Genomic DNA, 27,012 nt, shown 5'->3' on the forward strand with positions numbered 1-27,012 from the left:
CAATATGCAGCAAACAGAAAATATAAATGGTGTTCGCTTTTCCCTGTTCAGCTTTATGACACCCCCCACTTTTGTTATAACTAACAATTCCCCCCGCAAAAACATAACATTTCTAAACTGCTCCACATTAAAAATATATAGATTGATCAATATACTGTGAACGATATTCAGCCAGGAGGAACCCCAACACCTGCTATGACAACGCTGATACCAGCTGTGCATTTTAAATTCGCTGTTTATATTCGCAGTTTTGTGCAACTGACATCTGCGGGTGACGAGCAGCTGTTAAAAGCAGAGGTGCGGGCGAAGGGAAGAAAAGTTGGCAACCTGTCTCCGATCAAAACCATTCCATGCCAAATTACTCATCTGCCTAGGTTTGCACCATGAGCAGCAGAGGGTCGTAGCCATGGGCTAAAAAAATAAAAATTATTAAAAATACGTAGCAAACTGAGGTTCTGCACCCCCAAAAAAGGCCTGCCCACCTAACAAAAGGCCTCCCCCCCCCCAAAAAAAATCCTGACTATGCCGATATTCTCGGAGCCCACCATCAGAAATGGACATGACTTACTTAGGCCCGTTAAACTCAAAAGGTCTACTCTGAGTAGGAACTGGAGACCACCCAGGGTGTGGTATCTGGATGCAAACTGGGGCACCCTAAGAATCTCATTTCTAGTCGAACCGAAAATTGCTACTAGTCCTCAGGGCTAATTTAGGTCCATTGATTTCAATGCGCCTACTCTGAGTAGGACTTAAGTTGGATGCCACCTGTTAGATAGTGGGTAGACATAGCAGACGCCGCAGCGATTTCTACAAAGCAGCTCTTTATTTGTAAGCTGGAACAGAACTGAACTGAAGGGTTCAGTCAGTCTGCTTATATAGAGTGCCAGTACAATGTAACTGTAACAATTTTCTAAAACTATCCAATCACTGAACGTCACTTTCGATCCCTTATTTGCATAACTATCTACAGTATCCCCCTGCTGGCCCAGGGTGAGAACTTCAGTACATAACACCACCCATCCAGAATCGTCTCTCTCCCCTTCCTCATCCCAAATATCCAGGGGGTGTGCAAGCGAGTGAGTGAGTGAGACAGTGAGATTCATCTGCGAAATTCTTCGGCTCAGGTTTTTTCTAAAGGCATAGGAGCAGGGCAGGGGGGAGAAGTTGGCAACCTTTAAGCCATGAGCAATTGAGAGGGACGAGGAGAGTTAAGAAAATAAAATAATAAAATAAAATAAAATAAAATAAAATAAAATAAAATAAAATAAAATAAAATAAAATAAAATAAAATAATAAAATAAAATAAAATAAAATAAAATAAAATAAAATAAAATAAAATAAAATAAAATAGCCCAACTGTTGGAGAGGTGCGCTGAAGTCTCCGTTGGACAGACGGCGCGCCAACGCCACGGAGATGGGCGGCGCGCACGGGTGCCAAAGCGCCCCGGCGCTAAGACCTGCGAGGCGAAGAGAAGAGCGCGGCGAGGACGTCAGGCGGCCGCGTCGTTGGATCGGCAGCTCCTCCTCCGGTTGCTCCGCCGTCATCAGCCTTCCCGGCGGGGCGGAGGCGTCGTTGTTCCCCGCCGCCGCGAGCTTGGGGTCGGGCGAGAGGGATCCGCGCTGCGCCCTGGAGAGAGGTACGGTGGAACCGGTGGAGAGGTGTTTCGGGGTGCGCTCGTGGCGCACGGGGTGCGCGCGGCTTCGCGGCGCGATCCGGAAGCTCTTTACTCTGGAGTAAACCCAGAGTGTCTCCAGTGCGAGGCTGGCTCCCGAGCAGACGTCTGCCTTGCGTTTTGCAGGGGCTGAAGGTGCTTTTTTTTGGGGGGGGGGGCAACCTTTAATGGTGCGTTTCGATCAGGCATGTTTACGCAGAGAGAAGCCCCACTGGACTTACTCCCGTGTACGCCCACCGGATTCAAGGGGTCTCCGTTCCAGGCATAATAAAATCCACAGGAACCAACTCCTAGGGGCCAAGATCCTTTTGGCCCCCCTAAAATATTTGAGGGGGCTGACTAGGACCCCTCCAAAGCTGATGGGCATTGTCATTCAAATCGTGTATGCCCGCCACGTTTGGTGATTGATTATGCAGGGTGGGCGTTACTCGAGCCCCCCATATTTTATTCAAATTGGCACCCCTGAAAGGCAACCCTATTTATGGAGGCGCAAAGCACGGGCTGGGGGGGGGGGCGGTGGCAAGGCAAAGCAGATTGAGGGCACCGGTCTCAGTTGGTTACTTATGAGTAATCTGCCTAAAATGATGATGATGATGATGCTTAGAATTTATATACCGCCCTATACCCAGGGGTCTCAGGGTGGTTCACAAAATAAAATCAAGATATGAAATCACAAAATACATAATAAAAATAAAAACAACCACCCAATACCCCCCCCCGCCCCAATTACATTGCACTGTAAATCCCACTGAGCTTAGGCTGAGGTTAGCATGCCTAGTGTTGCAGCCTCTAAATTGGATTCCTTTCAGGTTAACCTTAGGGGGTGCATCCAATTTAAGTTATGCTCAGAGTAGACCCATTGAAATGAGTGGACATCAGTTATACCTATCTACTGTGACTAGGACTAGCATTGCATGCGACCCCACCTCCTTTTAAAAAGAAAGTTACTAGTCCTCATGGCTAATTTAAGACTGGGTCTGCTCTGAGTAATACTTCGTTGAATACAATCCAGAATCTTCTCCCTCCCCCTCCCCAAATCTCCATGCTATCAGTCTTTCAGGTACCGAGACTCCCTTTGTAACCATCTTTAAAAAGTTGCTGCCGTGATGACCACTTTAACCCGACAGGATCTCAACTTTGGACAAGGTACTGGCACGGTTTTTCTCTAAATTTTTCAGATCAGAAACCTATTTTGACTCCAAGCTCTATTAAAAATCAAGGGGAGGGGAACTCATTTATCAGGGCTATGCAACAGACCTGCATCCATCTCCCAGTGACCAACTTTCAGCAGTAGTTTCGGCAATTGTACCAAAACGGTTTTTAAACAGACACCACCCACTTCGTTTTTTATTTAATAATTTTATTTAATAATTATATTTTGTCCGTCTGAGGACAGTATAAAACCACAAAAGTACATAATATAATAGCAAACAAAACAATAACCCTCCACCTTTGTTACATCCGTACCCTTCCCTTCCAGTTGTAGCTGATGTACTTTCTGAGTTCCTGGAAGTAGCCATTCACCTCATCCTTTATGTCCGAGAAGTCTACCCCACGGGGATCTTTCAGAAAAGGAAAAAATACAATGTACCTGTCCAGGTGAGTGATGTGACTGTCTTTCGGGTGGACCACGCAAACAGATCTTTTTAGGTTTTAGGATCTTTTTAGTGGCTTGTGTGGGTGTGAAGTTACAAAATGTACATTGTCTCGTTTTACTGTCATCTGATCCACAATTGTTATTAAACTGCCCATGTTAAACAGGTTGTTAAATGCTTTGCTAAAATCTTTTTTTTAAAAAATACTTCTCAGGTTCATACATTTCATTAATTTTACAATCATTTTAACATTTGACTTCCTCTTTCTGCGGTTCCTTAAAGTTATTTTTTAATATCTTCTGCATATCCAAATTCATTTAATTTGCTCATTTATTTATCTACTTTGAAGCTATACACTTATGAAACTGCAGGTTATTACAGTAATCCTGCCAATGTTTTTATCTTTGTGCAATTTATCTGTAAATATTCAATAAACCATTTCTATTCTTTTATACAAAGTTTGTTATCTTGATTTCTTATTCTTCCGGTAAGTTTCGCCATTTCTGCATATTCCATAAGATTTTGTATCCATTCTGCCTAACTTTGCGGAAGTTAAATTATGTCAACCGCATTCCCCCAATCCGCTAATCTGTAACATTTCTTTTAAAAATCAGTCTGGCGGGATTTCGCCCCCCCCTTGACAAATCTATGCATATTTATATGCAACTTGAGATATTTGTTTGAACAGATGTCCTGCCACCCAGAACTGAATCAGTACATCCAAGACACACTCCATTGCATCAAACCTTTGCTGGAGAAGGTAAGTTTTTGACGGTCAGCACAAGATCAGGGAATTATACCAGTATACCTGAAGGAGCGTCTCCACCCCCATCGTTCTGCCCGGACACTGAGATCCAGCGCCGAGGGCCTTCTGGCGGTTCCCTCACTGCGAGAAACAAAGCTACAGGGAACCAGGCAGAGGGCCTTCTCGGTAGTGGCACCCGCCCTGTGGTACACCCTCCCAGCAGATGTAAAAGAGATAAACAACTACCTGACATTCAGAAGACATCTTAAGGCAGCCCTGTTCAGGGAAGTTTTTAATGTGTGACATCTTAGTGTATTTTTGGTCTTTGTGGAAGCCGCTCAGAGTGGTTGGGGAAACCCAGCCAGATGGGCGGGGTACAAATAATAAATAATAATAATAATAATAATAATTATTAATTACTGGAACTTGGTGTTTCATTTTATCCAGCCCCAAGACGTTTTGGTGATGGTAGGTGTAATAATATTGGACCAATGTAACCGGGTATGGGTGTACGCAGACTTTGATGATGCACAGAGCTCTTCCGCAAACAGACTTGAAGTAAGAAAAAAACAAGTTCTTGTGCTCTGTTGCTTTTCAGAATGATGTGGAAAAAGTGGTGGTAGTCATTCTGGACAAGGAGCACCATCCCGTGGAGAGATTTGTCTTTGAAATCACGCAGCCAACCCTGCTGTCTATCAGGTGAGGCCTTCCTGTCCCCAAAAGGCTGTACCAAACTTTGCAGAGGCAGTGTGGTGTAGTGGGTAGAGCTTTGTGGCTGGGTGGTGATTTGAACCTGGATCTCCCTGGTGCTGATCCAAGGCTCTAACCACTGCAGCATGTTGTCTCTCATCACATGCCTGTATTGAACTCACCACACACTCTTCCAACATCCTGGTTGTGGACAAAGCACCTAAAGGAAAACCTGAATGAAGCAATCTTATTAATCTGCCTTTCAGAACACTGGTAACTCCCATTCCCATTGGCCATGTTGGAAGAAGCTGAGGGGGCTTTTGAACCAAACAATGGTCTCCCCACTGTTGCCTTTACTGCCCCTGGCTGCCCCCATCACACCTCTGCTTCCTCTTAATGTAGAGATGGGGCAGTTGTGGCCCTCTAGATATTGCAAAATTCCAACTCCCATTGTTGAATAGTGGGTGGACATGGCAGACGACACAGCGATTTCTCCAAAGCAGCTCTTTATTTTGTAAGCTGGAACAGAACTGAACAGCAAACAGCTCAGCTGGCCTGCTTTTATAGGCAGCCGGCTGTCAACATTGTAGCAACAACAACCCAGGGTTTCCTGCCTAAAATAACTGACGTGGACCTGAGTGAAAACTATCTACAGTATCCCCCTGCTGGCCCAGGGTGAGAACTTCAGTACATAACACCCATCATCCCCCACCTTTGGCCATGTTGGCGGAAGCTATTGAGAGCTTCAGTCCAGCAACGTCCCTGACTTAAGAATTTCCACTGTAGAGCTGTTTTCAGAGTGGAGGCTTCCCCACTCGCGGGGGGCAGCACATTTGGAAGCTTAAGGAGCTGTTACGCACATTTTGCCTTCTTTCCCAATAGGCAAAAACATCTACATCTCCAAAACCTAAAACACAGAACAACAACAAAACAAAAAAAACAGGCAGTGCTGCTCTGGAAAACCCCCCCAAAAAACTTGTCTTAAAAAGTATCTTCCCCCAAAGACCCCCTCTTCAAAGGGGGGGGGGGCTGAATGGCTAGTGCCAAGGTTGTGTGTGTTTCTGACAGTTTTGAGATGCCCACAAGAGTTATTTTGAGGTCCCCAGCTTTTTTCAGATTCCCTGTAGTTTAGTTAATCAAAGTGCTGTATTTTTCGCTCCATAAGACGCACATGACCATAAGACGCACCTAGTTTTTAGAGGAGGAAAACAAGAAAAAAAATATTCTGAACAAAACAGTGGATGTATGATTTTTGTGGTTCATGCTGTGGCCACAGACATGATATGTGATTTGACGGTGAGTCTGGGGTAGCCCAATGCAAAAATCCTGAGAATCCACGTGGATCCATGCTTTGTAACCACGTTTTTGCGTCATTGCGGCCCCACAAAACAGTGGATGCGTGATTTTTTTGGTGCAGGCTGTAGCCATGGACATGCTATGTGATCTGATGGTGATTTGGGGTGACCCAATGCAAAAATCCTGAGGATCCATGGGCTTTTACCTCCCCCCCCCAGGCAGCCTCCTTTATTGCATCCCTTATCTCCCTCCCGATCGCTTGCCGATCAGCTGCTTCCTTTCAACACCCTCTTCCCTCTTGTGTGACAGTGTCTTTTCCTTAGCTGGAGCAGTTTTTTGTTCCTCCTTTTCTTCTAATTTCTCTCCTCATTGTTTGTTTTAGTATTCCTGTCTCCTCTCCTTGCAAGTTCACTGTCTTTACCTCTCCCCCTCCCAGGCAGCCTCCTTTATCACTAGCGTCCCTTATCTCCCTCCCGATTGCTTGCCAATCATCTGTTCAGCAGCTTTGTTTCAACACCCCCTTCTCAAAAAAAAAAAAAAGCATGATCTGCTTTTTGCCCCTAGGCAATTCGGTTCCAGGGACCACGCATTCGCTCCATAAGACGCACAGACATTTCCCCTTACTTTTTAGGAGGAAAAAGGTGCGTCTTATGGACCGAAAAATATGGTAACTTTTTAAAATCTATATAACTACATTTCCACCATGTGATTGAGGTCTGCCCTGCCACCTCTTCCTTCCCCAGCTCCGACTCGCTCCTGAACCACGTGGAACAGCTTCTGCGCGCCTTCATTTTGAAAATTAGCGTCTGCGATGCAGTGCTGAACAACAACCCTCCAGGTAGGCCAGCCAACCACGCTTGTGTTCCAAGTTAGCTTGTTTAGATTTTTGGAGCCTGTTTTCCTCCTCCTCAAATACAAAACACAAACTGTAGGTATGATTTAAATTCCATAAAACTGTCAGCATCGCCCTTGAGCCAGTGTGACTAACTGGACTCATCCACTTCAGCCCCGACTGGGCTAGGCGAGCTGGGTAGCACTTCCAGAGACCACCTTCAGCACAGGAACAGGTCAAAGTGCTGTGGACTCACAGCTTAGAGTTGTGAGCACCAGATTCACTCCAACAAGACAGTCGTTGTACAGCAGAGTCCAGCAGAGTCCAGCAGAGTATATAAACAACTCGGAGAGCAGCTCTGTACAACTATATACAGAGCTAAATAGGTCTAAGCATAAAGAATGCTGAACCACACTGAGTGCCTGCAGCTGCTCTTAGCAGCAACCTTATCTAAATACACAATCTCTAACACTCAGTTTCTCTCTCCCTGACTGACTGACTGACTCACTCACTGACCGACTCTTTGATGTGGTGCTGGAGCAGAATATATAGAGAGCAGAACACGCCTCCTCCTCTCTGCAGAATCAGCAGACTCCTCAGGAGATTCTTGGATATGGGAGGGGTGAAATCTCCTAAAAAACCAGCTGGTGTTGTTTTCTTTCTTTCTTGTTACTTACCTACCCTGCAAGCTGTCTCAACCGTTGGCTGGAGCTGCTGTGATGTCACAGCCATTCAAAGCCAAACGATCTTGGGATGGTGAAATATTTTGCTAGATGAATATTTATTAGAACCAAGCAGTCTAACTAACTAACTAACCAAGCAGAACGAAGAAAGGCTGATTGCCGAAGAATTGATGCTTTTGAATTATGGTGCTGGAGGAGACTCTTGAGAGTCCCATGGACTGCAAGAAGATCAGACCTATCCATTCTTAAGGAAATCAGCCCTGAGTGCTCACTTGAAGGACAGATCCTGAAGCTGAGGCTCCAATACTTTGGCCACCTCATGAGAAGAGAAGACTCCCTGGAAAAGACCCTGATGTTGGGAAAGATGGAGGGCACAAGGAGAAGGGGACGACAGAGGACGAGATGGTTGGACAGTGTTCTCAAAGCTACCAGCATGAGTTTGACCAAACTGCGGGAGGCAGTGGAAGACAGGAGTGCCTGGCATGCTCTGGTCCATGGGCTCACGAAGAGTCGGACATGACTAAACAACTAAAAAACAACAAAGCAGTCTGAACATTCTGGTGTGTGCTATCCCAAATTAAACTTTCCTTTTAAAGCAGAGAGATCAAGAAAAGAAAATGCCTAGTATCTTCCAGCAATCTTGTACCAACCCAGAAATTACCCTCAGGTTTTTGCTCTTTAAAGCCATCAAACAAATCTCTTTTGCATCACACAAAGAAGCAGATGTTCTTCTGCAGAACCTATTTAATTCCTTAAGGACTAGAACGTTATAGCTTCTTTCCTCCAGTGTGTGCTGAGATAGTCATTGTTCCTGAACCCAATTCTAATTTCCATTTTTTTATTTTTTAAAAACCCCAACCTGATCATATCTATCACCTTTCTGTACTATGATCTCTACTTTACATGGGGGTATACTTTCTCCCTCCTTCAACCAATATGCCAGTCCCTCAAATTGCTTAGAACCTACGATTCTCTGAAGGAGGGAGAGAATACTTTGGAGATTGCCTAGCAATCGTGCACAATGCTCCCTCGCTAATTATGATTTAGTGTAGCAGGACAGCAGCTATGGCTCCTGCAGTTCCTTTCTCCCCTCTCTTCCCAGCTTTCACGCTCCCACCATAGAACTGGGGGGAAAGCAGCCACTTAATATGGACTGACGGCTAACACTGAGCTGGCTGAGTTTCTATCCACAGCTCACAGGGTATAGGCACAGCTTTCAGTATTGCTCTGTTGGCGTCCCAGGACTGTGGGCCTGCTGTAGCCTTGGAGGATGGAGCAAGCTTGTGTTCTCCTGCTCCGGAGGGTAGGACTCGAACCCATGGCTTCTGGTTACCAGATTCTCACTAAACACCGGAAATAACTTTCTGACTGTATCAGCTGTTTGACAGTGGAATGGACTCTCCTTCCTTGGAGGTTTCAAAGCAGAGGTTGGACGGCCATCTGCCATGGATGCTTTAGTTGAGATTCCTGCATTGTAGGGGGTTGGACTAGATGACCGTTGGGGTCCCTTCCAATTCTACGATTCCCTGGACTTCTAAAGAGAAACCCCTGTCTCTCCGTCCCTTCCTTCTGGCTTCTAAAAATTCCACCCCATCTTTCTTTCTTTCTTTCTCTCTCTCTCTCTCTCTCTCTCTCTCTCTCTCCCTCGTTCTTTCTTTCTTTCTCTCTCTCCCTCTTTCCCTTCCTTCCTTCCTCCCTCCCTCCCTCCCTCCCTCCCTCCCTCTCTCTCCCCCTCTCTCCCTCCCTCTTTCTCTTTCTTTTCTTTTTCTTTCTTTCTTTCTCTTTCTTTCTTTCTTTTTCTTTCTCTCTTTCTCTCCCACTCTCTCTCTCTCTCTTTCTCTTTCTCTCTCCCTCCCTCCTTCTCCCTCCCTCCCTCCCTCCCTCCCCCCCCTCTCTCTTTCTCTCTCTCTCTCTCTTTCTCTCTCTCTTTCTCTCTCTCTTTCTCTCTCTCTTTCTCTCTCTCTCTCTCTCTCTCTTCCTCCCTCCCTCCCGGATTCTAAAGCGACATTCCCATCTCTCCTCCTTTTCCAAAGGTTCCATCCCACCCCGTCTTCCCTTTCTTTCAGGCTGTACTTTTACCGTCTTGGTGCACACCCGAGAAGCTGCCACTCGCAACATGGAGAAGATCCAAGTGATCAGGGTAGGAGGCGATAGAAATCGCGAGTTCTGCAACATGGAGGGTGCTGTGAATCACGAGAGCCTCTCTCTTTTGCCAGGAAGCGTCTTGCAACTCCTGAATGGCTCGGATATGTTTGGCTGGTCTCCCCATCATTTAAATCTGTGATGGGGATGCCTGGGCAGCTTTCTGTTTTTATTTATTTTTTATTTTTATAATAAATCTTTATTACGTTGTTTTTTAAAGTTACAAAACAAAAGAATAAATTGTTTCATCCAAATATACGAAAAGAAAAAATGCAAAAACCCCAAAAAACTGAGTGGTTTCTTATTAATTCCGTCATTTTGGGCAGCTTTTTGGCTGTTGTTAGACTCCAGCTCCCATCACCACCGGCCAGCATGCCCAGTGGTCAGGGATGGTGGGAGTTGGCAGCCCCTTCCTCATTATCTGATTTTTAGAAGACATCTGAAGGCAGCCCTGTTTAGGGAAGTTTCTAATGTCTGTTTGATCGCTTTTTAATTATTATTATCATTAATTCTGTTGGGAGCCACCCAGAGTGGCTGGGGAAACCCAGCCAGATGAGTGGGGTATAAATAATAAATTTATTATTATTATTATTATTACTCACTAGTTATTAGCTAAATAGTTTTGGTTCCAGCTCCTTGCCTTACTTTTAAGGCCCCACCAGCACCCTTCAATACCGCTTTAGAAAGCCATAGCTCTTCCCAAAGAATTCTGGGAGCTGGAGTTTGCAGGTCTCTATGTTTCTGTCCTAATGAGGCCTTTTTTTGTTAACCGTTTTGAGGTTTTTCTCTACATTCTTGTGGTATATAAATTTAGTGAAGTGAAATAAAAATATGAAATAAACAAATAAAGCAAATTATGTGCATCTTTAACCCAAGGATTTCCCCTGGATTCTCGCCGATGAGCAAGATGTCCACATGCGTGACCCTCGACTGATCCCGTTGAAGACCATGACGTCGGACCTTTTAAAGGCGAGTTCAGCAGGGTGCTCTTTCTTAAAATGAAATTTGTTTGAAGAGCGACATTTTCCCACCTTCTGTTTTCTTTAAAATACCAACCAATTGGTTTTCTAATATTGGTTTTCTAAATCCTTCGAAGACAGAGGTCCTATGGCTAGGTCGGGATGGCATGGGGATGAGGGACCAACTCCCTTCTCTTGCGGGGGCCCAATTAGTGCCATTGCCTTCCATTAAGAGTTTGGGTGTAATCCTTGACGCCTCCCTTTCCATGGAGGCGCAAGTTACAGCCACAGCCAAGGCGACATTTTTCCACCTTCACCGCATCAAGCAGTTGGCCCCTTACCTTTCCCGCCCCGACCTGGCCACAGTGATCCATGCGACAGTCACCTCCAGGCTTGACTACTGTAATTCGCTCTACGTGGGGCTGCCCTTGAAGCTGTCCCAGAAACTCCAGCGGGTACAGAATGCTGCAGCGAGGCTCCTCACGGGGTCTCTGCCATGGGAGCAAATTCACCCAGTGCTTTTCCAGCTGGAGTACAGGGTCAGATTTAAGGTGCTGCTTTTGACCTTTAAAGCCCTTCACGGCCTAGGAGCCTCATACCTACGGGACCGCCTCTCCCGGTATGCCCCCCGGAGGACCTTAACGTCCATATATAGCAACACCCTAGTGGTCCCGGGCCCTAAGGAAGTTAGATTAGCCTCAACCAGAGCCAGGGCCTTTTCAACACTGGCTCCGGCCTGGTGGAACGCTCTGCCTCATGAGACCAGGGCCCTGCAGGATCTGATTTCTTTCCGCAGGGCGTGTAAGACAGAGTTGTTTCACCTGACCTTTGGCTTGGAGCCAATTTGCCTCCCTCCCCCTTTTTCTTTTTCCTTTCTCATGTGATGAGATTGCTCCCTAATTGTTTTAATGTTGTATCTTAATCTTTTAAATTGTATTTTAATCAACTTGTTTTTATTATTGGTTGTTACCCGCCCTGAGCCCGGTCTTGGCTGGGGAGGGTGGGGTATAAATAAAAATTTATTATTATTATTATTACCCCTCTGGGACTGTCAGGCTCCTAGATCTGCCAACAAGGCCCACAATCTCAGGGATCTGTATGTGTGTGTGTGCGCGCACGCAACAAGCTTCTGAGACCATCTACACCCAGCAAACAGCTGCCCCATCTTTTATAGCACATGGTTGCTTGGGATTGGCTCTCTGGCCTCAGCTGATCTCTGTTGCGTATTTAGCAGATTAATTACACTGCAGAAAATGTGCTGGGAGATCACACGTTCAGGAAACAATGGAGAAACACAAAAATATATTTTGCTTGGCTTTAATTTAAAAAAAACCCAAAACTCCTCTTACATTAAATCTATAAGTATGACCCATTCACCAGGGTACTGAGAGAGGTACACGCTGCTCTTTATGTGCTATGCCCAACTGCTGACACAGCTTAATTACCACAACTTAACTGCACCTGCTATTCTGCTTCACAGCTGTAAAACTAGGTCATGATATTTACTCTGGCCTTTAAAGAGATACACATCTTGTGAAACAATAATGAACCTTAATATTTAAATAAACTATGCAACAATATCAAGACCAGATAGGTAATGTTCGCAGCTGTTTCTAATAGAGTGGTACCTCTGGTTACCTACACTTCATACGCTTCAGGTTACACACTCCGCTAACCCAGAAATAGTACCTCGGGTTAAGAACTTTGCTTCAGGATGAGAACAGAAATTGTGCTCCGGCGGCGCGGCGGCAGCAGAGGCCCCATTAGCTAAAGTGGTGCTTCAGGTTAAGAACAGTTTCAGGTTAAGAACAGACCTCCAGAACGAATTAAGTACTTAACCTGAGGTACCACTGTATATTGACTCAAACTTCCTGCAGTTCCCCTTTTGGCCAGTAGGGGGCAGGGTAAGGGACTACAGGATTCTGCATTGTTACCCACAATATGTGGGTGGAGCTTTGGCACTTATGGCCACACCCATCTGCAAGGTGATTGGATGGCAGAACGGGCAGGGCTTAGCTGAACCAAAGTTCTCATATAATACATGCTGCTCAGTTGTCAGCCACCAGTGGGCAGGGCCTGAGCCAGAGGTGGGCAGGGCAAAAGGTTATAATTGTAGTCTTTTATATTACTAGACTGGTTTCTGCATATACTCTCTTCCCATCCTCTGTCCAGGCAAGCAAGAGGTTTACTCTCCACGAATTTTCCAATTTTTAATTTTTTAAAACCTGAAACATTAAGATTCTCCCCTTCTTTCACCTGCATGTTGTTTGCTCTAAGGCTGTGTCAGTGAGGACTTCGTCCTTTTGTAGTTGCTGAGTAGACCTTAGTTTAAAGATAAAGGGACCCCTGACCATTAGGTCCAGTTGTGGCCGACTCTGGGGTTGTGGCGCTCATCTCGCTTTATTGGCCGAGGGAGCTGGCGTACAGCTTCCGGGTCATGTGGCCAGCAGGAGTAAGCCGCTTCTGGCGAACCAGAGCAGCGCACGGAAACGCCGTTTACCTTCCCGCTGGAGCGGTACCTACTTATCTACTTCACTTTGACGTGCTTTCAAACTGCTAGGTTGGCAGGAGCAGGGACTGAGCAACGGGAGCTCACCCCGTCGCGGGGATTCGAACCGCTGACCTTCTGATCGGCAAGCCCTAGGGTTAGTGGTTTAGACCAGAGTGCCACCTGCGTCCCCTAGACCTTAGTTTAGTCAATATTAAATATATAAAATAATATAAAATATATAAAATTAAATATATAAAAATTAAAATATTAAAAATTTAATGAAAGTGCTTTAGAGAGAGAGAGTTTTATTATTACACCCCTATCTCATCTTCTCCTCCAAGGAGTTTATGGCGGCGTTTATGGCTCCTCCCACCTTGTTTTACCCTCACAACAACCCTGTGAGGGAGGCCTAGAGGTAGGGACTGGCCCAAGGACACATATACCTGAGTGGACAGTCGAACCCTGGTCTCTTCCAGGCCCTCATCCACGACCCTAACCACTACGCAACACTGCCTTCTGTTTAAAAGCTTTTCTCGTCTGCCTCCATTTACAGATGCAGCTCTACGTGGAAGAGAGAGCCCAGAAAGGCACCTGACTCCCAGCACTTCCTCACCGTACCTTGGGACCTCAAATGCTCTCCAGGCGCAAGGCACCTCTGAGCTGTCGATCGCTCTGCTGCTGTTAACACTGGTGCTAAAAACATGGTGGTCATCAGCGACCTGGCACACTCTGCCAACCATTCTTCCACAAAATGTGTGCGAGCAAGTTTCTTTTTTTTTTAAGCGTTCCTTCTCTTATGTAAGGAGAGAATAGGTCCCGGAAGAGCAAACTTTTACCTCCTCCGGCAGGTTTTGTGTGCCTGCGTGCGCACTCAGACCTGAGTGAGGCCTGCCTTCCCAATTTATTGTGCAGAAAGGGGGGCTACGTTTGGAGCTTTGGGAGAGGGCTTGCGCGTGACTCTGTGTTGTCGTTTGTTTGGGAGCCCGTATGTGTGATTTCTGAAGGCGTCCTGAGTGGACCTCTTGTGACTGTCCACTGTGAGATACATATTTTTATGTTGATGAATAAATAGGAAGCACTTAATGTTGTTTGCCAGCTGCTTGTGGGACTCTTGCAAGGAAACATGAAGTGGGGTACCCAAAAACAACAACAGCTTGACCCCGGGGCTGGGGGAAAACTTTGCCCCTCTAGATGTTGCTGGACTCATCTCCTCCTGCGGTTGGGAGCTCTGGGGTTTTGGAAGTCCTTCTATAAAAGCACCCTCCTGCCTCCGCTATCACAAAAACAGCAAAACAAGAGATCTTTCTGAGACGTCTTTGGTACCTTTAGCTACCCTGTTTCCCCAAAAATAAGACCTACTTCCAGTTTTGCCTCTCGCTGTAATATAAGGCATCCCCCCCCCCCCGAAAATAAAGGGACGCGGGTGGTGCTGTGGGTTAAACCACAGAGCCTAGGACTTGCCGATCAGAAGGTCGGCAGTTCGAATCCCCGCGACGGGGTGAGCTCCCGTTGCTCAGTCCCTGCTCCTGCCCACCTAGCAGTTTGAAAGCACGTCAAAGTGCAAGTAGATGAATAGGGACCGCTCCGATGGGAAGGTAAACATTGGGAGCCAATGTAGGTCTTTCAGGACCGGTGTTATATGGTCTCGGCTGCTGCTCCCAGTCACCAGTCTAACTGCCGCATTCTGGATTAGTTGTAGTTTCTGGGTCCCCTTCAAAGGTAGCCCCACATAGAGTGCATTGCAGTAGTCCAAGCGGGAGATAACTAGAGCATGCACCACTCTGGCGAGACAGTCTGTGGGCAGGTAGGGTCTCTGGTATGCAGGAGCTGGAAAAAAGCCCTGGATACAGAGTTGACCTGCGTCTCCATGGACAGCTGTGAGTCCAGAATGACTCCCAGGCTGCGCACCTGATTCTTCAGAGGCACAGTTACCCCATTCAGGACCAGGGAGTTCTCCACACCCGCCCATCCCCTGTCCCCCCAAAACAGTACTTCTGTCTTGTCAGGATTCAACCTCAATCTGTTAGCCGCCATCCATCCTCCAACCGCCTCGAAACTCACACAGGACCTTCACCGCCTTCACTGGTTCTGATTTGAAAGAGAGGTAGAGCTGGGTATCATCTGCATATTGCTGAACACCCAGCCCAAACCCCCTGATGATCTCTCCCAGCGGCTTCATGTAGATGTTAAAAAGCAAGGGAGAGCCCAGGGGTCTGAACACTCATCCTCCAACACCACTTTCTGAGCACAGCCCAGGAGGAAGGAGCGGAACCACTGTACAGTGGTACCTCGGGTTAAGTACTTAATTCGTTCCGGAGGTCTGTTCTTAACCTGAAGCACAACTTTAGCTAATGGGGCCTCCTGCTGCTGCCACGCCGCCGGAGCCCGATTTCTGTTCTTATCCTGAAGCAAAGTTCTTAACCTGAAGCACTATTTCTGGGTTAGTGGAGTCTGTAACCTGAAGCGTATGTAACCCGAGGTACCACAGTATAACAGTGCCCCCAGCTCTCAACTCCTCTAGATGGTCCAGAAGGATGTTATGATCGATTGTATCAAAAGCCGCTGAGAGATCCAGCAGAATTAGGAAACAGCTTTCACCTTTGCCCCCAGCCCGCCGGAGATCATCAACCAGCGCAGCCAAGGCAGTTTCAGTCCCATGATGAGGCCTGAAGGGATCCCAGTGGTCCGCATCCTCCAGGCGTGCCTGGAGTTGTTCAGCAACCACCTGCTCAATCACCTTGCTCAAGAATGGAACATTTGAGACTGGGCCATAGTTGGCCATATTGGCCGGGTCTAAGGATGTATTTTAAAGAAGCGGTTTAATGACCACCTCTTTCAGTGGGTCTGGGAAGGCTCCCTTGCAGAGGGAAGCATTCACCACCCTGCAGAGCCCATCGCCTAACCCTTCCCGGCTCACTTTTATCAGCCAGGAAGGGCAAGGATCAAGGAGACAGGTGGTTGGTTTCACGAGTTCAAGCAGCCTGTCCACATCCCTGGGGTAACGGATTGAAATTGATTCCATGCAACTTGACCGGGCTCTAGCACTCTCCCGCCCCGGCCCTGCTCCCACGGTGGTGTTTCACATCTCCATTATGTCCAAAATTCACCATTAAACTACAATCCAATATTTCCAATGCAGAATTTATTGCCATTCTATTATATTTCCTCTGTGCTCGCGTCCTCCTGGTCTTGTGACTCTGGCCCTAAATTGCAAGGCAAAACCATGGGAGATGGGCACTTGTGTGGAGTCTGCCAGCCTCGAGTCCCTGATTAGATGATGAAATAAATAAATTAAGGTCTTATGTAGATAATAAAGGTTCATAAATATACCAAGCAAACACGTACATAGATCTATAGGCCACATGTCAGAAGCTGCAGAGGAGAGCAGCCAGGGAGCCATTTTGACTCCCAGGCTGACCAGGTCTTTTCTCTGCAAGGTCAAATGGAAGAGCCTCCCCATTGTCTTTTCCTTCACAAATCCTGTCTTAAGGGTATGTCTGCGTATGAATGGGGTGAGCCTGTGACTTGGGCTCAGGAACTAAGTACTTATCATTACAAAAGACTGGCCAGGCTCCCCAGGGTATCCAATCAAGTGACCATTAACAGGTAATCTGCCAGACAGGAGTTAAACAATGCACTCAGATTTCTGCTGTAGACCACCCTTTCTGTGATGTACGTATGATGTATCTGGGGGCAGTCTTGGACTCCAAGGTGGGCAATTTAAAATGTCTGTATAAGGGCGGACACACCTTGGTTCCGGGTCCTACTCCTTTGCTGAGTGTGAGGGGAGCACCCTGTTGCAACAGTTCAATAAAGATCAGGCTTACTAGCTGCTTTGCTTCTCAATATTCTCTGGTTGGCCTCTTGTTATTTTCTCCCACCAATAGGGAACCTACAAAGGACTCTATAAGGGCTCTTGTGTCCCCCATAAGGGAATAAGGGCAGATTTTTCGTTTATTACAATGACATCCTCATCTCCCTAGATGACTCCATCGTCCTTATAACAGGATGTTGGGTACCCCTTGAGCATCGTTGGTCATTTCTGGACGGAACCTCCGGCCACGCCGCTCTTGCCTTTGCAAAGTTGGGTTCGAGATGCGCGTTGGCTCCTTAGAGGCGCGTCATCTGATGCAAAAACGCCCGGGCGGGGATTCCCCTCCCGACGAGAGGAATTGATGGCGGTGGGCGGGTCGTTTCTCGGAATTGAGATCCTGGACTAGAATCGCTTTCGATTTCTCCCTGCTGCCTGGCGGTGGAGCGGGGCGGAGATCAGACTTGCTCTCGGAGGCGCCGCGCGGCTCCTGCGCTCGTTCCAGACCAGGTAAGACTTGGAGGGGATGGGGGGGAGGAAGAGAAGCGCATCCAGGAGAGTGGATCTTTCTCTTTACAGATAACATTTGTATTTAAGCATAATCAGTTTTATACATCATGGGATTCCCTGAATCCCCGGGCTTCCCCCCCACCCATGTCTTCCAATATATATATATATATATTCCCCCTTACTGTATCTAATTATATTTATCCAATTTGGTTTATATCCACTTTTAACCCTACAAAATCACATTACAAATCCTGCTACCGTCTTTAAGTGTTTGCAGTGATCTTTAAGGTATTCTATAAACTTTTTCCATTCCTTAAATTTCTTATCATCTTGGTGTCTGATCTTCCCCATCAATTTCGCCATTTCGGCGTAGCCCACCATCTCGATTATCCATTCTTCTTTGGTTGGAGTTTTCTCTTATTCCCACCCCTGGGCGAAAAGCATCTTAGCAGCTGTCGCATACATAGAGTCATTTCAGGTCCTTTGGTATTTCTTCAAAGGGTGGATCTTTACAATGGGGCAGGATCTGGGAAGGGCAGCCGACAGGAGTCCATTTGCACTTGGGCTGTCAGATAGAACTCTGCACATGCTCAAAGTGTCCATCTTCACAAAGAGGCAGGTTCTGTGGAATGACACCCCTGTAAGGTAGACTAGTATGTGTGAAGATCAAACACACACACAAGCCTTTTTTTTAAAAAAAAAATGTATTGACCCGGACAGGGGTGCCAACTTGAATAAAATGTGGGGGGAGGGGGCAGGTAAGCCCTGCCCTGCATAATCAGTCACATGATTCAATACCTCAAGGACCGCCTCTTTCCATATGGACCTACCCAGACCATAAGATCATCTTCTGAGGCCTCCTCCTTGAGAGGTCAGAGGGTGGCAACATGAGAACGGGGCCTTCTCTGCAGTGGCTCCCCGTCTGTGGAATGTTCTCCCCAAGGAAGTTCGCCAGACACCTTCATTATACACCTTTAGGAGCCAGGCAAAAATGTTCCTTTTTAAACAGGCCTTTGGTTGACCTGATCAACATCCCATAGCCTTTTAAAATGTGGCTCTTTTTAAGGAGGTATTATTGGGCTCTTGCTTTTATTTTTAACTTATATACTGTGATCTTTTTATGAGACCTCTGGGAATAGGGCGGTATATATAAGTCAAACTCGAAAAATTAGAATATCGTGGAAAAGTTCATTTATTTCAGTAATTCAACTTAAAAGGTGAAACTAATATATGAGATAGACTCATGACATGCAAAGCAAGATATTTGTTATAATTGTGATGATAAGTCTATCTCATATATACGTTTCACCTTTTAAGTTGAAATACTGGAAAAATCACCTTTTCCACGATATTCTAATTTTTCGAGTTTCACCTGTAAATTCAATAAATAATGATGATGCACGGATGCACACCATTTGAATTGCAATGCCCATCAACATTTTTTTTGGGGGGGCCTCCCTCAAACATTCTACGGGGCAGTGAAGCCCCCTCAACCCCTAGAGGTTGGCTACTAGTATGGACACTGAGCCAGAGAGATTTGTGATAGCTGCTCACTATTAAAACTGGGAGGTACATAAATTTCTCCAACTGAACCAGGAACAGAAGACACAAGTCTTCATGGCATGGCTTTCCACTTCCTGCACCCATCTCGGGGAGAGGGTCATGAATCAGTGGGCAGCATGGCTGGGAAATGCGAAGCTAGATGGATCAATAGGGGTCTGACTAGGTAGAAAGCAGCTGAACTGAAGCACTTAACGCTGCAACATTTTGTTGCAGTACCCCGCTTGTCCTTGCCTATGGCCCACTCACAGATCTTGTATGTTTGCTCCTTCCCCTTGCTCCCCTCTTTCGTGGTTCATCTCTGCAGGCAGCTGAGACCTCATTGAAGGGAAGATGGCAGCGAACATGGAAAATTTGCCCGAAAACCTTCTGTTGGATATTTTGTCCCTGGTTCCAGCAAGCGACCTCGTTTGCAATTGCCGGCTGGTCTGCTCTCAGTGGCGGGACTTGGTAGACCTGCCGGTCCTGTGGAAGCGCAAGTTCCGGAAAAGGGACCACGACTCTTCTCCAAAGCCATTGGCTTTCTACATTTTCTCCCGCCTAAAGAAGAACTTAATCAAGAATCCTGATGGCCAAGGTATGTCCCCATTTATCTGGTAGAATAAAACGCTCCTGGACAGAAATCTGAATAATAAAGCCTTTAGGAACATAAAAAGCTATATTGCACTGAGTCCCAATATTGGTTCATCTAGCACAGTAATGTCTACACTAGGGCTGGGCAATATATCATCCAAGACCGGTTTGAAGTTCACCTGATGATATTTTTTTCATAATATTTGAGCTGGTTTTCAACATCGGGATAACTCACCAGCTAAACACTGCAATGTTATCAGCAGCTAAACCTGACAATATCACCAGCTAGACATTGCAACCTACCACAATGTCTGAAATGAGGATGGAACTATACAGAGGCGAACAGGACAATGTCCTGGCAACTGCTACTACGTAGGGGTCTGAAGCAGATAAATGACAGATAAATTATCAATCATCACACACTCAGTTTCATCAGCAGGCAAGCCAAAATGCATCCCAACAGGACTGTGGGCTTTGGGCTTGGCTACCATATGGTGGTATTCAGGACAATCCAAAGTACGGCGATGAGTCATAGTGAATATAAATAATCTGGGACAGACCCCCAGCAGGCCTGGGGCAGAGATTACATATACATAATTACATATTCTAAATAGCCAAGAACCGTGTCTTTTCCAGGTGTGGGAACTGAGAGGTTACTGAACTACAACTCCCATCCACCCCAGCAAGCAAGAGAAATGGCCCAGGATGATGGAAATTGTAGTTTAGCAACATCTGGGGGGCCAAAGTTTCCCTACACCTGCTCCTCAGAGTAGACCTGTTGGAATTAATGGACCCAAGGTAATCATGTCAGTTAACTTCAGGGTGTCTACTACTTAATCATGCAAACCAAGGGTGATAATTTAACTACGGTCATTTCTGGACTGCCTGTTTTTTGCCTCTTTATCCTGATTGTTTGCCCCACATTTAAGGATACTGGCTGTTTATCGAGACAATTCATTTGTGGGGAGGTTTTATGGCATTGCGTCAAGAAGTCTGATTTTGTTGTGATGCAGGTTGCTTGCACACCATCGCATAAACTAGCCTAAATATGAGACCCTGAACTTGCCATTATGCAATTGAGTCCCTCTTGGAAACAGGGACAGTCTGAAAGTGGCCTAAGTCATTCTTGTTTTCTTTCTAACCCATGGGCTGCTTCCATGCACTCAAAGCCTCTCCCTTTATTTTCTGTCTCCCCATCACTCACACTGCGTCAGATGGCCTGGACTCCTGGGAAATCCAGACACCTGCCGAGGGCCACTGGGAAACTGAGGAACTGTCCATAGAAGACTCAAAAAGCGTCGATGAGACGCTCAGCCCTTATAAAATGGGCTATTTTGGGGAGGATGATGAAGATGCTCCTGTTCAGGTCTACAAATGCTTTGCTGCACGTAACGGGTGAGGAACCTATCATTGTCCAAACTCAAATCCACTTAAAGATGAGGAAAGGGAGTTTTCATTTGCCCTTGTGCAGGTTCTTGTGGTTCACACTGTATTCTGCATAAGGAGAGCCCCCCCCCCTCAATAAATATAACCCATAAAAATGCAATGGTCATAAAAAGGTGAAGCAAATTGCATCACCAAATCCTATCAAATGAGCTGTTCTTTTTTTTGTATGGACTAAAGAAATGTGTGTTGTGGGGAGTGGTGAGAGCCATGCCCCCAGTGGCTTTCCCTTAAAAAGGTTGCTAGCAGACCATAATTCCTTGCCTCTGCATAGGAGGGGGTGAACTTTCTTTCCAGGGAGCTGGAGGTTGCCCATGATAGCCAGCTGCTGAGCCTTTTAGGACACGTGGTCCAAAAGCTGTGGGTAAAAGGTAAAGGTCAAGGACCCCTGGACGGTTAAGTACAGTCAAAGGCAGCTATGGGGTTGCAACGCTCATCTGGCTTTCAGGTTGAGAGAGCCGACGTTTGTCCACAGCTTTCTGGGTCATGTGGCCAGCAGGACTAGACTGCTTCTGGCGCAACGAAAAACCGTGACTGAAGCCAGAGTGCACGGAAATGTCATTTACCTTCCCTCCGCAACGGTACCTATCTATCTACTTGCACTGGTGTGCTTTTGAACTGCTAGGTTGGCAGGAGCTGGGATGGAGCAACGGGAGCTCACCCCGTCACGTGGATTCGAACCGCCGACCTTCTGATGGGCGAGCCCAAGAGGCTCAGTGGTTTAGTCCATAGAGCCACCTGCATCCCCCAATGCTGTAGGATAGTGATGGTGATGTGGGGTAGTGATGGTGTTCCTTAATGTCTCAGGCCCTGCAGCAAATCTCAGCTCATCACCTTGAAGGATGAGGGCTATTGGGACGAACTGATGGATGAAGCCAGGCCCATGATTGAGGTGAAGGACTGGTGAGTGCCAAGTGTCCTGTCCAGGCTGGGGCGCAGGGAGGGTGGACACCCCAAACCAAGTTCTCGGCATGTGTGAGGATAGTCCAAGGATAGATGAGGTCAGTGGGTTGGAGGCAGAGGGGAGGGTCTGCTTGGACCTAGGCTTCAGCCCCAGGGGCAGTTGTCTAGAGGAATGAAGGCTGCCGTTGGCCATCGCTTCCATGGCGGCACAGAGAGGGCAGTGGTTCTCAAGGGTTTCAGTCTTATCTGGAGATGCCAAGGATTGAACAAGAGACCTTCTGTATGCAAAGCAGATGCTCCAACCACTGAGCTATTGCCAATTAGGGATTGCAGTTTGTCTCCGCTTATTTAGAGTGGCACCCAGTCCAAATTAGTTACCACATGTGTTAATCAGGAAGGCACTGGAACCCATCTTTTAGTTTTATTTTGAATGTTAATGAGACACTTCCTAATATTGAGTCTCTTCACTTCCCTGACCAAAGATACCCAGAAATATAAAAATGCTGGTACCAAGATCCAGTCCTTTTTTACTGGGGGGACGCAGGGGTACACATATCCCTAAGGTAAACTATTGGATACCAAACCAAGAAACACCAGGACTGGTTTGATGAGAATGACAGTGGGATTGAATGCATGGTTGACAAGAAAAGGAAGGCCATTCAGATCTGGCAAAGAGATAGAAACTGTGCCACTAAGAATAAACCTATGCCAACGCTAAGGCTGAGGTTCAAAGAAGAACCAGAGAACTAAAAAACACCTGGTGGATAAAAAAAGCTCAAGAGATCCAGCACTTAGCTGACACTCATGATGCACAGAGTTTCTTTAAAGCCACAAAGAACATCTATGGGCCTATGCCCCCTATGCTCAGCAGAGGGTATCACACTTCTAAAAGATAAAGAAGCCATTGCACTGCACATCTCCTTAACCCCAACTCCCCTGTAGCTGCTGAGGTCCTCTCACAAATTCTGCATAAACAAGTTAGAGATGAGCTTGCAGTATCTCCAAATCTGGGAGAGTTGTGTACAGCTATTAACCAAATGAAAAACAACAAAGCCAGTGGACCTGATGGGATACCTGCCGAAATCTTCAAAGTGGGTGGAATTGAACTTACACAACAACTTCACAAGCTCATCGAAAAAAAATCTTCAGTATGCTGATGACAACGTAGTGTGTGCACGCTCAGAGGATAATCTCAAAACCATGCTAAATATCTTTGCAGAAGCTTATCACTCAACATCCAAAAAGCTTATCACTCAACATCCAAAATCCAAAGTGCTGCACCAGCAAGTACAAAATAACCCCTCTGCAGTGCCACAAATCCAACTCAGGGGTGTAATGTTGGGAAATGTTGATCACTTTCCTACCTAGGCAATTATCTTTCCACAAGGGTCAACAATTAATGCCGAAATCCATCATCGCCTGAGCTCTGCAAGTGCGGATTTCTTCCGATTACAGTGCAGAGTGTTTAAGGACTGGGACATCTGCAGGGAAACAAAAATGCTTGTTTACAAAGATATTGTACTACCAACCTTACTATATGCTTGTGAAACATGGACCACTTATAAATGCCATCTCCAACTGCTCGAAAGATTCCATCAACGGTGTCTCTGAAAAATATTACACATCATTTGGGAAGACAGGTGAACAAATATCAGTGTACTGGAAGAAGCAAATATCACCATTGTTGAAGCAATGATTCTTCAACATCAGCTTCGTTGGACTGGTCATGTTGTGCAGATGCCTGATTATTGTCTTCCAAAGCAACTACTCTATTCTGTACTTAAAAATGGAAAGTGTAATGTTGGTGGTCAACAAAAGAGGTTTAAAGACTGTCTCAAGGCAAATCTAAAAGAATGTAGTATAAACACTGACAACTGGGAAACACTGGCCTGCGAGTGCTCCAGTTGGAGAACAGCCTTTACCAAAGATGTCATGTGCTTTGAAGACACTCGAACTCAGGATGCAAGGGAGAAACATGCTAAGAGGAAGCCATGCTTGGCAAACCCTCATTGTGATCAACTCCTGCCCGAAAACCTCTGTCCCCACTGTGGAAGGACGTGTGGATCCAGAATTGGCCTCCACAGTCATTTACGGACTCATTGTTAAAACCATGTTTAAGGAAGACAATCTTACTTGGCTACGAGTGATCACCAAAGAAGAAGATACCCCTAAACATGTGAATCTAACGGGAGAAGAAACTAAAAAAATGTAGCTTCTTCTCTAGCACGGTGAATAGTCAGCCGTGTCATATGAAGTAATACATGTTCTTTGTACTTTTGTCCATTTACTGTATTTATTTCCCCTGATTTGAAGTATAACATGGTTATTTTATTGAGTCAAAATGAGAGTACCCCTAAACATTTTTTAGGGAAAAAAGCACTGCCAAGATCTCTCTCAATCACCATGTTGTAGTGGAAGAAACAGTGGCGGTTGACGTGCCCAGCTGGACCTCAATTTGTCCCAGGCTCATATAATTTCTCTCTCTTCCTCCCCCCCCCCAAAAAAAACCAGCTTTTCAAGCGGGTATGATTCATGCTATAAACTGACCGTGAAGCTGTTGTCTGCAGACTCTGAAGTCCTTAAAGAACATCAATATGAAGAACCTCGTGTATCAACGTGGTTTCCGGTAAGCTGAGCCTGAGTAGAAAATGCAAGCTTTGTTAAATTCGTGGGGGGTTGTCTATATGGGGGTGAAAGGGGTCCCACCAACCTCCGTCTGCTACGACGTGCAGGCCTTCTTGTGTAAATATTTCATAAAAGAGATATACCACTAGGTTATAGAAAACCTCCAAGCGTCTTACTGACAAGCAGCTCAGCTGGTTGACTACCTGCGAGCTCCCTCCTCTTGCTTAACATCAGGCAAGAGGAGAATGGGGACAAAACTAGTCTGCCTCTGTCTCTCCTTGACTCTGGCTACCCCTACTGTTGGCTTCCCCACTTCTGCCCCTCCAGACACAGCTGTGGGGGGAGAAGTTCCATCCCGGAAGGGGTAGTTTCCTCTCTGCAACCTCTCCCAGACCCAGCAGCCTCCTCCCTTTCTCTCTCCTCTCCAGCTGTCATGCACTTTTTACGACTACCCTCAAGGTGTCCGTCATATCCTCTTTGAACACAAAGCACAAGGCCTAAGTGAAGACAGGGAGCCATCCTGGCGTGGGATGAAGGTGTTGCAAAGCAGCATCACACTTCACCCACCAGCAGAAGTGGATGATGATTACTGTGACTACTACTACAGCGATTACTCCGATTACTCGGAGCATTTCAGCGGTGACGAATTGCCTTATGAGTTTTTTTACAGTGAGTCCAGTTGTGATTCATGGTACAACGACAACTGGTAACAATGATGACCGCTCCTCTTCTTAACGCCATCATCCCTTCGCTCATCTGCGCTAAATTTTGCACCCAGTTGTAGCTTCGATTTTGCGTTCTCTTTGCTTCTCTCAACCTGTATCTTTTGCAGATGCTTTGTTTCTACATATCTGTGATCTAGAAGCATGTCTGAATATGAAAACAAGGCAAGAGATGGGTGTGGTCGTTTGCCTCCTAGGATGGGGCATAAGAAAAGGGTTAAATGAGTGTGATGTGTTTGGCCAGTGGGAATGCAAGGGGAGGAGTAAAAGTTGCGAGAGGGAGGTTTTCAAAGTCAGTTGAGTTTTGGGAGTTGGAGATGGAAGAGGGAGGAATAGGCAGTGGGTTGGTTGAGTTGCATTGTGAGAGAGTGAGAGGAATTGTTAGGTGGAGTCAGATAGCTGGAATACTGTGGTGCCTCGCAAGACTTCGTTCCCCAAGTCTCTTCGTCTAGTGGTTTTTTCATCTTGCGAAGCAACCCTATTAGCGGATTAGCGCTATTAGCGGTTTAGCGGCTATTAAAGGCTTAAGGGGTTAGCGGATTAGCTGCTAAAAGGCTATTAGCGGTTTAGCGGCTTAGAAAAAGGGGGTGGGAAGCAAAAAAACCCCTCAAGAATCGCAAGACATTTTCGTCTTGCGAAGCAAGCCCATAGGGAAATTCGTCCTGCGAAGTGCATCGAAAAACGGAAAACCCTTTCGTCTAGTGGGTTTTCTGTCTTGCGAGGCATTCGTCTTGCGGGGCACCACTGTAGTCAGTTTGAAGTCGTTAGAAACGTATAGGACAGCAAAGGAACTAAGATTAATAAACTGACAAGAAAAATTAACTCAAACCATGCGCTTGTTCCTGCATTTAAAAATAAACTTGATTATTTGTTAATGTTAACAACTGTCTGGACTCCATGTGTCCCTGGGAGAAACGGGTGGTTGCAGCAAAGTAACAAATCACAGTGGTGGCACAGGGTCAGTAGACTGTCAGACATCCAGGGGCCCTGTGTGATCGCCACAATGGGCTGGCTAGGAGGCTGGTGAAAACTGACTCTCTATTTTTTATTTTTTAAGTGAGATGGTTTTGGGATAGCAAGGGGTCCTCTCCTCCCACCCCCATTGGATAGGGCACGGCGCAACGCTGGGTGGCAACCTGAACTTCTTTTCTGCAGATCATGGCATCAGTGACATTGGCATAGATGGATCTAAAAAGAGACCCCCTATTTTAACCCTGTGTGTTGAACCAAAGGTGAACAGTTCCGTAAACACTGCTAATGCCATCTTAATTGGGAAACCCTAGCCTGCGAGCGCTCCACTTGGAAATCAGCCTTTACCAAAAGTGTCATGGGCTTTGAAGACACTCGAACTCGGGACGCAAGGGCGAAATGTGACCTGGATTCAGGAACTAATTAACCATCAAAAAGGAATGGCCAGGCTGCCTGGGTAATCCAGTCAGTGACCATTAACAGGTTTCCTGCAAGACAGGATTCTGCTGTAGACCGCCCCTTCTGTAATGTATGTATGATGTATTGCGGGGTGGCCTTAAGCTTACAGGGTGGCAATTTCAAAAAGTCTATATAAGGGCTTGCATACCATTGTTCTGGGTTCCTCCTCCCTCCTGCGTGTGGTGAGTGGGGCCCCAGTTGCAACAGCTGAATAAATATCAGGCTTACTAACTGCTTTGCTTCTCAATATTCTCTGGTTGGCCTCTGTTATTTTCTCCTACCAGTAGGGAACCCACTTAAGAACTCTGTACGGGCTCTTGGATACCCCATA

General features: G+C 46.3%; 2 protein-coding genes and 1 long non-coding RNA gene across 5 annotated transcripts; 2 read left to right on the forward strand and 1 right to left on the reverse strand.

Annotated features, from left to right (window-relative positions):
- The first annotated feature begins 1,479 nt into the window (after nt 1-1,479).
- MAD2L2 (mitotic arrest deficient 2 like 2) lies at nt 1,480-14,189 on the forward strand. 2 transcript variants are annotated; one of them, XM_083454360.1, is made up of 9 exons: nt 1,480-1,637; nt 2,726-2,819; nt 3,154-3,272; nt 3,957-4,028; nt 4,612-4,712; nt 6,743-6,837; nt 9,581-9,654; nt 10,533-10,625; nt 13,660-14,189. In XM_083454360.1, exons 2-9 carry the CDS (start codon nt 2,780-2,782, stop codon nt 13,699-13,701), a joined length of 636 nt encoding a protein of 211 aa, XP_083310486.1. In that variant the 5' UTR covers nt 1,480-1,637; nt 2,726-2,779; the 3' UTR covers nt 13,702-14,189. The 2 variants fall into 2 exon arrangements, with proteins under 2 accessions (XP_083310486.1, XP_083310487.1); XM_083454361.1 differs by lacking the exon at nt 1,480-1,637 and adding an exon at nt 1,653-1,808.
- A 1,994-nt stretch (nt 14,190-16,183) lies between these two features.
- On the reverse strand, nt 16,184-17,307 carry LOC310684025. The gene is made up of 2 exons (XR_014514663.1): nt 17,181-17,307; nt 16,184-16,372 (listed from the first exon to the last, which is right to left on the reverse strand). It is a non-coding gene; the product is annotated as an uncharacterized lncRNA (long non-coding RNA).
- LOC310683837 (F-box only protein 44-like) lies at nt 17,294-26,928 on the forward strand. 2 transcript variants are annotated; one of them, XM_083454262.1, is made up of 7 exons: nt 17,294-17,427; nt 19,295-19,564; nt 20,775-20,955; nt 21,811-21,906; nt 24,418-24,532; nt 24,960-25,665; nt 26,008-26,928. In XM_083454262.1, exons 2-6 carry the CDS (start codon nt 19,321-19,323, stop codon nt 25,239-25,241), a joined length of 918 nt encoding a protein of 305 aa, XP_083310388.1. In that variant the 5' UTR covers nt 17,294-17,427; nt 19,295-19,320; the 3' UTR covers nt 25,242-25,665; nt 26,008-26,928. The 2 variants fall into 2 exon arrangements, with proteins under 2 accessions (XP_083310388.1, XP_083310389.1); XM_083454263.1 differs by lacking the exon at nt 21,811-21,906.
- The last annotated feature ends 84 nt before the right edge of the window (nt 26,929-27,012 follow it).

This window comes from Podarcis tiliguerta (assembly GCF_965153285.1).
Source record: "Podarcis tiliguerta genome assembly, chromosome: 8".
NCBI lineage: Eukaryota > Metazoa > Chordata > Lepidosauria > Squamata > Lacertidae > Podarcis > Podarcis tiliguerta.